A 12,199-nucleotide genomic window follows, 5' to 3' on the forward strand; every position below is an offset into this window, starting at 1 on the left:
GGAGCCGGCCTGGGAGGGAGGATGAAGCGCCCTGGGTCGGAAAGCAGGGACCCCACTGCTGCCCGCCCCCGTCCTGCCGGCTCGGTGCGCGCACGGGCATTTAAACAGAGACCTGGTGGTGTCCGCTTCTGTTCTCCCATCCGGAAGTCAGGGCAGAAGGCATGACCGCCGGGTCACCCTCACCCGATGGGTAACCCTGTGGAACTGCCAGAGTCACCCGGCCTTCAGTTTGGCCCCAACCTGCTCAGAATTCAGCCAGAAGTAGCCTCCTATTTTTCTGTTGCTGTTAAGGAAGCCTGGTCGCTGTCTCCCCCTGCCCCCACGTGGTTATCTTTAAGAAGTATTGATTTTATGTCTCAGCTATGGGGGGATATGGGGGTCTTGAAATACCTTTTAGCCAAGACCTACAGGCACCACTTCACTATATCAATACTAATCTGACTGTGAGAGGAAGGACAGGAAGAAGTGGAGGGCCCACCCCCAGGGCTATGGGCCTCTTCAGTTTTCCCAGCATCTCCTACCTTTCTCACCACCCATGTCCTGCTCTAGACCTCTATGGCTAGAAATGTGAATAGGGAGGGAACCCCAGCCAGGGGAGGGGGGGGGTGCGTTGCAGAGGAGGTACAGAGGTAGTAGGGCTGCAGACTGGAAGGGGCCTGCCTGGTCCAACTCAATCGCCCCCATCCTTTTCCCTCTGCCCTTAGAGAGGAAAGCCCATAGCAGAAGCTTTGGTCAAGGGAGACTAAGTAACAGGATGCTTCTTGCACTTTTCTTTCGAGGCCCAGGAGAAATGGGTGTTGGATGGAAAGAGGTCTCGTTGGCTAAACCATCAGAGCCAAAAGGAAAAATGAATTCAGATAAAGTGCAATAAAATGACAAGAAGAACCTAGGTTTGGATATCTGGGTTAGAGGAGGTGAGGCGGACATGCCTGAGCAGTTTGCTCTTATCTTCCCATAATGTCCCAAAGAAATGGCTTTGGCCGGGCCTCCTGGCGGGGCGATCTTGGGGCAGATCTTCACTCCAATGGGGAGGCCACATTTTGACCCCAGAGGGAGGGGCCTCTTCTCCCTGTGGGTCAGGTAGGCTCCTCTGCAAGAACCCCCAGCCTAACTGTACCCTCCTGCTCCTGTCCTTAGTAGGGGCCCTCTTCCTTGGCTACAGCTTTGCCCAGCTGCCAGAGGGTGGGAGCAGGACAGGCCTGGGCCCATCAGTTGCTGCAGCTGCTGCACGGGCTCCCAAGCCTCTGGGCAAAGACTGGGATGGGCCCCAACAGGCAAGGAGTGTGGCAGAGTGCCGAGGGGGAGAGGTGGGGCGGGGTGAGGCAGGCCCGTTGGGATCTGCTCCCCAAAGACAGGCCCTCAGCTTCACTCATGGGCCTGGAATTGGGGAGTGGAGGGAGGAAAGGACACACCCAGGAAAGGCGGGTGCCAGGGCCAGGTGTATGCGTTTGTGGGGGGGTGGTGGGGAGTAGTTCAGCTCTGACCCTCCCATGAAGGAAGATGACTGAGAGACCTTAGGGGTTCTATCACCCATCCCCCTCTTCCTGTGCAGCCCTCCTGGGAACACACCCTGCATTCTCAGCAGCCGCCTCCCCCAGGAGTCATGCTCACAGGGTCCCCTCTGCACAGGTCCCACTGCTGAGCCAATTCCTTCTTTTTCCATCCTTGGAAGCCTGGAGGTATGGAGCAGGGAGAAGTCCTTCTGTAGCAGAACACCAGCTCATTTTACAGACGGAGAAACAGGTCCCAGAGAGGCTTTCTAGGCCCGGCCTTCTTTCCCTAGGGAGTGTTTTTGAGTCTACCACTGGGCACTGGCATCTCTATTTGTCCCCCACAGTGCAACACGGATCATACTTTGCCTGTTTAGTCTTTTCTCCCCAGTAGAAAGTAAGCATTTGAAGGCCAGGGACCATATCTTTGCCATGCCTCCAGTTTTCCACAGTATTGAGCACAGTATTTTTGTTAGGCACAAAATAGATGTTCAGAAAATAAATATCTGTTGATTAATCAATAAATAAGAATGGGTCCACTCAGCCAAGACCTTGCTTCATTCCATTTCTTATTCTCCTCTTTTCCCAGAAGGGAGCCCATCAAAGGGAGGCTCTGACTTGTGGTACTTGGCACAATCAGGAAAGACCGGGAATCCCAGGTTTTGAGCAGGGGGAGTAGGATGTGATGCTGACAACATCTCTCCCCTCAGGCACCTGTATCAAGTGCAACAAAGGCATCTACGGGCAAAGCAACGCCTGCCAGGCCCTGGACAGCCTCTACCACACCCAGTGCTTTGTCTGCTGCTCCTGTGGTGAGTGCTGCCCCCAGATCTGGACCAGGGCCCGAGGCCTCAAGCACTCCCCACACACATACACAGTCACAAGTGCCTAGGGAAGCAGGAGCAGAACTTGTGCCTCTTCATTTGCTCACAGAGCAGCTGTCCCCACCATGTGTCTGGACCTCCATTGCTGCCCCACCTTCTCTCTTGCTTCCCTTCTCTGTGCCCTACCTGGCTCTCTCACTCCCATGCTGGGTCTGCTTTCTGGAGTCATCTTCCCTCTGTTCAGCCTCTCTCTTCCTTCCTTGTCTGCCTCCCTGCTTGCCCAGCCTGGACTCCTGCCTGACCCTCCAGCCTCTCCTCCCTAGGGTTTGGTCTTGGGCAGCCAAGTTGCCTAGGGCGACAGTGAAAGACTGGAATGTAGGAAAGGCGGGGGTGGGCTGAGGGAGTGGGGAACTGTCGGGGGCAGAGAGGGGGGTTTTCTCTTGGCTGGTCAGAGTTCAGCCACCTCGCCAGAGTGCAGGCCACCGGGCCATGCCAAGCTGATGACATCATGCTCCAGGAATGCCCGCTGTTAGCTCAGGAGGCCCAAGGCAAGGGGGGAGGGGACCTGCTCCCAGTGGCCTTAACTCCCCAGCCCTTCCCTCACGGCCCTCATTACCTCCTCCCCACTGCTTACCCACTCTGCTTCCTTTGCTAACCCTTTAATCTCCTATCTCTGTCTGTCTGACTCCAGCACTCAGTTTTTCTCTCACTCCTCCACCCCCCAGCCTCTGCCTGGTTCTCTTTAGGTTCATCTGTCTGTCTGTCCTTCTGTTTATGGGACCCCTTCTGGGTATGTCTCTTTTCCTCTCTACTCCCCTGTGTCTCATGAGTTTCTAAGTCAGCTTTTCTAAGCCTCTGGGCAGAGCTAGAAGTGGAGATTTTGATGAGAAGAGGGCAAAGGTGGGAAAATTGCTCATTCTTCGCCATGGTCTCACTTCTCCCCCATTCCTGACCATTTAGATGCCCTGGAGGAGTTCCTAGGTGTTAGTTACACGGGGAATGGTCCTGCCTTGTCTGCTCATAGGACATCCTGAGCTGCCTCTGACCCGGGAGACTGGGTTCCTGTAAGCTTGGGGTAGAGCCTAGCACAGCAGGAAAGAGGACCAACTTTGCTCCCAAACAAAGCACTTTGTCCTCAGCAGTAACTCCGATAAGTCCTGGCCTGCTGGCCTCCGTAGAGCCTGTCCCTGGAGGGAGACAAACAAGGCTAGGAGAACAGGAGAGCTCTGCTCAACAAGGAGGCTCCTAGGTTGAAAGGTCCCAGAGGGCCAGGCCTGTGACAATGTGATCAACTCCATGCACATTGTACACCACCTTTTTCAGAGCTCCTTTTGTTGTTGTTAATCCTCACCTGAGGATTTTTTTTCCCCCATTGATTTTAGAAAGAGTGGAAGAGAGGGGGAGAGACAAAGAGAGAGGAACGTGGATGTGAGAGAGACACATCAATTGGCTGCCTCCCGCACACCCAGACCGGGGCTGGGGATCGAGCCTGCAACTGAGGTACATGCCCTTGACTGGAATTGAACCCATGACCCGTCAGTCTGAGAGCTGACACTCTAACCAGCTAGGGCTTTCGGAGCTCCTTTGACCATGCACTCCAGCCTATGGTTGGCTTTGCTTCCCCAGGTGGCTCCCCATGCACTGGGGAGGAAGGCACTCATTTGAGACAGAGTTACAGAAAACTGTTGAGGCAGGAGCTGGAGGAGCAGTGGGCAGAGAAGAGGGGAGATTGGCAGGAATCAGATGGGATTTTTGTGTGGAGGGAGGAGATAAGCACTAAAGTCCAGGTTTAACACACCACATGGAGAGCAGTCAGTGGGGAAGCCCTGTCCTGGGCACCAGGACAGGCTCCAGCCCCTTCTCTGCTGCTTCCAGGGCGAACTTTGCGCTGCAAGGCTTTCTACAGCGTCAACGGCTCTGTGTACTGTGAGGAAGATTATCTGGTGAGTGAGAGGGATCCCCTGGGCTTAGAATTGGCTCCCACACTGGGACACCCTTTTTGGTGGCTCATTGGAGTTCCATCCATCAGGTCATTCTCAGTTTATAATATCCTCCCTTGGTCTCTAGTTTTCAGGGTTTCAGGAGGCAGCTGAGAAATGCTGTGTTTGTGGTCACTTGATTTTGGAAAAGGTAAGCAAATGTCTTCAGCAGAGACTCTGAGTGAGGCTGAGGGGTGGAATCAGGGACTAAATGGATACTGAGAAGGGGGTTGGGGGGGACACACCTATCACCAGATGAATCACTTTCATCCATTCCTTCCCAGAGCAACTGTTGAGAGTGGCTTCTCTGCCTCTGACATCAAGTCCTGACACCTAATCCTGCCATCCCTAGACCTGTGTGATCTGGCCCCTCCCTAATTCTGCAGGCACAGCCTGGCCCTCCACCTGAGCTAGGACTATGGGGTTCTGGGTTTCAATACCCTTTCTGCTACTAGCTAGGATCAGCTAGAACTCAGTTTTCTTTTCTATAAGAAAGGGGGATTGGATTAGATCAGTGGTTTTCAGCCCTGGCAGCCTAGCAGATCACCTGAGAAGAAGCAAAGAAAAATGCCAAAGCCTGGGTCCTCACCAGACACTGTGATGAATACGCCTGGATAAAATCCTGGGGTGGGGCCCTGGCTTTGCTGGTCTTTAAAAGCTCCCTGGGTGTCCCAGCCGGTGTGGCTCAGTTGGTTGGAGCATCATCCCATACACCAATATGCGACTGGTTCGATTCCTGGTCAGGGCACATACCTAGGTTTCAGGTTCAATCCCTGGTCAGACAAAGTGTGTGCAGGAGACAACTGATAGGTGTTTTTCTCTCTTTCGCTTCCTCGCACTTTAAAATCAATAAAAGCATGTCTTCGGGTGAGGATTTTAAAAATAAAAATATTAAAAGCTCCCTGGATGATCCTTCTGCAGCCAGGGCTGAGAACCATTAGCTCTCTAAAGCCTTTTTCAGGGTTTCCGCCTCCACTTTTTAAAAAATTGATTATTAGAGAGAGAGGAAGGGAGAGGAGAGAAAAACATCAATCTACTGCCTCCTGCACTCCCTCCACAAAGGATCAAGCCTACAACCCAGGCATTTGCCCTAACTGGGAATCAAACAGGCAACCTTTCAGTGCATGGCACAATGCCCAACCAACTGAGCCACACCGGCCAGGGCTCTGCCTCCACTTTAAGACTCCTTGGTCCCCTCAGATTCTATAGCATTGTTCTGGAAGGATAGCAGGGGGTTGGGTGAGTTTTGTGAGAGCAGGGAACATCATGGGTAGCTGGGAAGGTGGGACTGGAGGGAGACTGATTCTCTTCCCACCCCACGAGCCAGATCCTACAGGCAATGGGAAAGTCCTATCACCCAGGCTGCTTCCGATGCATCGTGTGCAACAAGTGCCTGGATGGCATCCCCTTCACAGTAGACTTCTCCAACCAGGTGTACTGTGTCACCGACTACCACAAGTGAGTCCACCCCTTGCGGTATGGTGTGGAACTGGGCTCAGGATTTCCGAATCTCAGCTCACCTCTGCCCTCTCTCTTTCAGAAATTATGCTCCTAAATGTGCGGCTTGCAACCAACCCATCCTCCCCTCAGAGGTCAGTATGTCTGGGTTCTCCTGCAGGGCAGCCAGTGCTGCTGCCTCTGGGGAAGGGATGGGAACGTGCGGCCTGGACTCCCTTGGGATGCTGTGGTGCTGAGGAATGTACTCTGTGAAGATTCCCGTGTGACTCTGCTCTCAGGGTTACCACCCTGACCCTAACATCCGGGCCTGGACATGTCTGACAGCCGCACTGGACGCAGGCTCTGTCTCTTCTCTCCCAGTCCAGGGAGGCAGACTTTCTTGAGGTCAGGGTCACCAGAGGCCAGTGTAGAGGCTGGGAAAAGGTGGGGGGAAATCCTCAGGGCCAGTAGGAAAAGGTTGGAAATGATTTATCCCGTGTGTGCTGAGGTTGTGCTTAGCCAAAGCAAATGAGCGCTATTGGACCTCCTGTCCCCAGCTTAACCTCCTTTATTTATGCCGCCTGCCCCTTTCCCTTCCCTTCGCTTCCCCTACAGCTGGTAGAGATAGGTAAGGCCACGCCCTGGAGACCAGGAAAGGGAGGGGAAGTTCCAGGAGGATTTGCAAAGCCCACCGGGAAGCTACAGATGATTGCAGAGAGGCTCTGGGGGCCTTTGTGTGATCTTCCCATTGGGGTGGCAGGGGCCTGTGCAGGGGAGGGTGAAGTTGGGCTGTCAAACGGCTCTCATCTCCATGGGGGTCTGCATTCTTTCAGGGCTGTGAGGACATTGTGAGGGTGATATCCATGGACCGAGATTATCACTTCGAGTGCTATCACTGTGAGGTGAGTGTTGGGGGCCAGGACTCCTGAAAAATTGGAATGGGGCCCAGGCAAGAGTCAAGCCCTAGACTTGACTATAGGAAAGTATAGACCATGAACTCTAGGAAAGTGCTCTGACCTATCTCCAATCTATCTCATCCTCCAGCCACTCTCTCTGGCCCTCCTTGTTTAGTCCTTTCTGATAGGGTCTCCTGGTATCCACTGGAAATGGGAGCCTGTCTCATTATTTTTGCTATAGCAGCGACACCTGGTGTCCAGCTGAGGTATTTTCTCAGGTTTCTCTTCTGGGAGTCCATCCCTTCCAACCCACCCTTTTTCCTTCTGGTCATTAGAAGTCCGGTGTTGAGTAGGGCAGACTCCTAAATGTCCAAGGTGCCTGGGCTGAGGTGAACTAGGCGTCCCTTTCCCCTAGGACTGCCGGATGCAGCTGAGCGATGAAGAAGGCTGCTGCTGTTTCCCTCTGGACGGGCACCTGCTCTGCCACAGCTGTCACATGCAGCGGCTCAACGCTCGACAGCCCCCTGCCAACTATATCTGAGCTGCGGTCACTGCTGCTGCCATCACCACCATTGACAAATTCCTCTGGCCAGTGGGCCCCTGAGGCCAGCTGAGGCAAGGATGTACCTTGCAGGCCTGGCAGAAGAGTCCTTTGGGAAGGGCCCCAAGGGCCAGAGACCCAAAGATCATGACATTCCAAATGGATTGTGGAGGAGGAACCTTCCAGTTACCATGGTGGGGGTGACTGGCTTCCTTCCCACATGTGCAACCTGTGCTGTAGCATATACTTAAGCACACACAGGCGGGCTCCCATACACTGTAAAGGTCTGATTCTAGTCTGTATTTCCAGTATAAGTTTATGCGTAAATCAGCAAATGCTGTGGTCCTGGATTATAGGAAGGGAAGACATCATGGAAGCTCCTAACTATTTTGTACCCCACACACGGGGTCAGATAGGAGGTCAAACAGGTTCTTACCACACCACAGTATCTTATTTCTGTATCTAGATGAAGAGGTGGACCTTATAAATGAGTTATTTCTTGGCCACCTGCTCTCTAAGGACTAAGAGAGCTGCTCACCTCAAGGCTGGGAATAGAGACCAGCTCCAGGTGGGCCTGCTGCCTGTATTGCCTGATTCTCAGGGACTCACGTGAGCCTGGGAAGACTAACTGGGTGCCTGTACTTCTCCTCAGCTGGTGGAGGTGGTAATGAGCAGGTCTTGGGGTATGGAATTGCTGGGGGAGACATTTATGAAGCTTCGAGCTATTCACACTCCCCAGGTGTAAGTGCATTGAGCCCTCCTGCCCAGTATAGGCACCCATGGGCATATTCTCACACACACCTACTCACTCCCTTCTTCTCAGGTCACTCTTGCACCTGGTCCCTAGCAGCAGCTCACTACTCCAGAGCTGCCACCTTTCAGAGGGATCCAGGATTACATCTACTGTAACTCCCAAACTCTGAGGTTCTGGGGCGCCAGAGGGGCAGAACACTTTGACTTGGTTCTAGTTCAGTTTTGCTGAAATTCGTTTACCTAAGGCTAGATCTCTTAAAACCGTTTCACTGAAAACCTGTGTGTTTAAAGTTACTACCACTGCCAAAGGCTCAAATCCCTTTTGGGTATTTTTTTATTTTTATTTTTTTTAGCCATTTAGGTATTCTATTCTTTTTTGTCATGCTTTGGGTATTTCAAGGATTTATATCTATTCATCCAAGAGTACTTCTGAATTACCAGCAACATAAATTTATCAAATTTGCAGCACTTTGTAAATGATAAGATTGCTTCCTCCTACCTTGATGGGTATCTCTATGTTATTTGCTTTTCAAACACTTTTTTTAAAAAGCTTAAAGTTTCTAGCAATAAATATAATTGGTACAGACATTTTGTGTATCATTTTTTTGTGTGTTTCTTAATCCAATATTCCTTTACAAATTAGATGCCCTGAAAAAAATAACGAAGCTCAATATGATTTTATGCTTTGGTCTAACTTCTACACCCATGCTGTTAAAATGTCAATATATCCAAAGCAAATGAACAGGCATGTGGCTTATTCAGTTGACTAACAATTCAAGGTTATACAGACAACATCATTAAAAAGTGAAAGGGTGAATCTGCTAGATTCTTTTGAAAATGCTGCAGATTTGATAAATATTTATTTTAGACTAATTATCTCTAGGTAAATTGGTTTTAGGCAAATTAATCTGATAATTAATCTTGGGTCCTTAGTCTTCATTCTCTATCACTTAGAATTTCACAGTGGAAATGATGACTCCTGAGAACAGCCATTTCACATTTAGGGATTATTCTAAGATGACTGTGCCAGCCAACCTGGGAAATGCAGAGAAGAGACCTCAGTGCGGATGTGAGTGAGAGAGTTCAGATTCATACCACTGACTGCCTGAGGTGGGAAACGCACTTTTTTGGAGGGATAAATGTTCTGATACTAGATGACTTGTTCTACAGCTGAGATTCTGAACTATTATTATTAAATAAGTGAATACAAAGACTGTGACTGGGAAATTTCCTCAGCAGGGTGCTCCAGGCCTGGGAAATGGGAGAAGTATGTGTAGCTTTATATCCATCTCTTCAGTTCTGTCTTTACTCTTGGGAGTCTTGTCTACTCTGTCATTCTGATCCTTGTGCTTTACTCTGATTTTGACCTCCATCTGCTGCTGACTGGCTGACTCGTATCTAGGTCTATGCTCACCAAGACTCTTCTTGCCACTGTGGCTACTCTCCCCTTCCTGAGGGAAAACAGTGCTCACATTTGATGAGGACAGGCCCAGCCACCCTGGTTACCGGCAGGCTCCAAAGTGTTCCCTGCATCGCAAGAGTTTCCCTTCTTTCTACTTACTGGGAGGCTGCTCATCCTTAATAGTTCTATCTCATATTTACAGTTGATAGTGAGATTCATAGGGTGCTGCCAAGGGTACATCAGCAGGTAAACTGTGGCAACTCACCACCTGATTTTCATCAGCAGCCACTAAGCCTAAAATGAGGGAAGGGAGAAAATGGAAGGATTATGGATCCGTTTTGTGTCTCTTCAGAGTCACAGGACAGGGTTCATGCAGGCTTTCACAGAAGACGTTGGGTGTTAGCTTTCGCTAGCCCTGTTTGTTACAGGCCTGAGTGTGATTTATCAAGAATAAGGCTGGTGGTGGTTCTCGCTCTGCCTTACTCCTTAGACATGTTTCCCCTTTCACCATCTGGAGCTCTCAAGACTAGGAAATTTATAGTCAGGCTGGAGCCTGTCCTCAGCCAAGGAGGAGGACAATTTGTTTCTATTTTGTTTGTTCATTTATTTTGTTCTTAAGATTCCACATATAAGTGAAATATGGTATTTGTCTTGCTCTGTCTGACTTATTTCTAGAGAAAGAGCTAATTCCAGGCACATAAAGCCAATTGGTTGGTCCTTGATATTATACCTGTACAGAGGGAATAAAAGGGGGAAGGAGACTATTAGACCTGAAATAAAAGGATTGGGGGAAACATTTTTATTTCATTTTGTTTTTTAGAAAGACCCATACCCCAGATCTGGCCTGGGGTCATTCAGATCCCTAATGGTGAGGTTCCACTGCAAGGACAAGGGTCCCGCCAATCTCAGCCCTCCATCCTCCCCTCCCCTGCAGCAAGAAGACCTAAGACTGGGCCTCTGCTGTGACGATTGCTTGGATAGGGCCCTTGGAATATCTACACTTGGCTCTAGTTGTAAAAGACTAAGGTTTGACCTTGGAAATATAAGCAAACTTCCTGGGATGTGTAGATTAGACCCGTCTAACTGATGGTAGGAGAGTCATCAGAGGCAAAATTTTGTCCACTGTGGGTATTATTGCACCTAAGTTTAGATAGGATACTGCTGACTGTGAAGGAAGCAAAGGTGCTCTCCAAGCAGGGAGAAGTGGGTTAGGAGGGATACTAAAAGGTACTGCTTATGCATGTATCCTGGAGACCTAGAGCCAATCTGGGTGTGATTTTAAAGACATCCCAGACACTCTGAGCGATGACTTACCCAATGTCACATCTAGAAAACGACTTCTAACTTCTGAAGACCAACAAAGAGCTTATTTTCCCTCTTCCCACTCAGCCCATCATAGGTATTCGTGTCCACAGCACAGGTAAACTGTAAATGTGATAAGGACTTCATTATGATAGATATTTAGGGAACGTTTTAGTGGGAAAGCCAGGGAACACAAGAAACAATAATGAAAACATTGGCTCTTACTGGTGCTTTTTTGTTGTTAATTAGAATTAGCGGTAGCCAAAGTAACTTTAAAGCACAGTAGGAAAGGACCTGGCTAGGTAGCTCAGTTAGTTAGAGCCTTGTCCCGATGTGCCAAGCTGGGTCCAATCCCCAATCTGGGAACATACAAGAATCAACCAATGAATGCATAAATAAGTGGAACAACAAATCAATCTCTCTCTCTTCCTCTAAAAACCATTTTTAAAAAAAGCACATTAGGAGAAGCAAAGGAAATATATTGCAAGAGACTCCCTGCCTTTGAGGAGGTCACAGTCTAGCCAGGGAGAAAAGTACATAAAATGCCTTGAGAAGATTACAAGCAATATTTCGACAAGTGCAAAGTGATTGAGTGTGAGAAACAGAAGACCTAATGCTCCAGGGTACAGATGACGGGCGAGATTTTATCTGGCTTATACTATAGATCAGAAGGTGGAGGCCCATAACTAGATCCTGCCCCCAAATTAATTGAGTTTGGCCCACTGGCAGTTATTTTTTATAAAACCAATTTGTACCCTAGTTGGGAGAAAAACACCAGCTAATAAATATAGAAAGAGTGATAGAATTTGAAAAACAGCATTTTGTGAACTTAATAAAAGTATTGATTTGGCAAAGATTATTAATTGGTGTTAAAACCATAGGCAAAATGGTTGGTGGACAACTGGACATCCATATAGTGCCAAGCAACACTATCAGTTTACAGTCTTGAGGCCAAAAATGTATGTTGGAGGGATCAGACTGTTATCACTTGTTTTCTGGAATGGGTCTTAGTAACACTAACCAGTAGACCAATTCTGGTGAGAGGCAAATAGATAACCCAACCTGGTATATATTCTAGCTATTCCCCACCCCCCAAAAAGAATTAATTATTAGATGTAATTTGCCGTTTACAGGAAATACTGGGGATGGAGAAACAAACTAAAGGACACTAGGAGGGAGCAACTAGACAAATCTAAAAGGTGAGGCATTCTGCAGGGCACCTGGCCAGCTCTCTTCAGCAAGTCGGTACAATTTTTTAAAAATACGTTTTTACTGATTTCAGAGAGAGGAAGGGAGAGGGAGAGATAGAAACATAATGATGAGAGAATCATCGATTGGCTGCTTCCTGCATGCCCCACACAGGGGAACAAGCCCACAGTCCATCCATATGCCCTGACTGGGAATCGAACTGCGACCTCCTGGTTCATGTGTTGACGCTCAACCACTGAGCCACACTGGCTGGGCTGTATGCAAGTCAAAACTACTAGGTAAGTACCTTAGAGATACTGAAGGTATATGATAACAACATAATGCACAGTCCTGGATTCCCTATTGGTTTAAACAAGTTGCTACAAA

At 49.2% G+C, this 12,199-nt stretch overlaps 2 protein-coding genes across 2 annotated transcripts in view; both read left to right on the forward strand.

The window, feature by feature from the left end:
* Positions 1–563, forward strand: part of LOC102258191 (LIM domain-containing protein ajuba-like) — a 2,567-nt gene extending 2,004 nt beyond the window's left edge. Inside the window, exon 2 of the mRNA XM_014529937.1 lies at positions 550–563. Coding sequence (XP_014385423.1) covers positions 550–563 — 14 coding nt within the window. The remainder of the gene's footprint in view (positions 1–549) is intronic.
* Positions 564–2,103: 1,540 nt separating this feature from the next.
* Positions 2,104–11,438, forward strand: LOC102257887 (LIM domain-containing protein ajuba). The gene is made up of 7 exons (XM_014529948.1): positions 2,104–2,302; positions 4,190–4,257; positions 4,382–4,444; positions 5,621–5,751; positions 5,834–5,885; positions 6,564–6,632; positions 7,042–11,438. The coding sequence occupies exons 1-7, from the start codon at positions 2,176–2,178 to the stop codon at positions 7,165–7,167; spliced, it is 636 nt and encodes a 211-aa protein (XP_014385434.1). The 5' UTR covers positions 2,104–2,175; the 3' UTR covers positions 7,168–11,438.
* Positions 11,439–12,199: the final 761 nt, after the last annotated feature.

Source organism: Myotis brandtii, unplaced genomic scaffold (genome assembly GCF_000412655.1).
Source record: "Myotis brandtii unplaced genomic scaffold, ASM41265v1 scaffold70, whole genome shotgun sequence".
Lineage (NCBI taxonomy): Eukaryota > Metazoa > Chordata > Mammalia > Chiroptera > Vespertilionidae > Myotis > Myotis brandtii.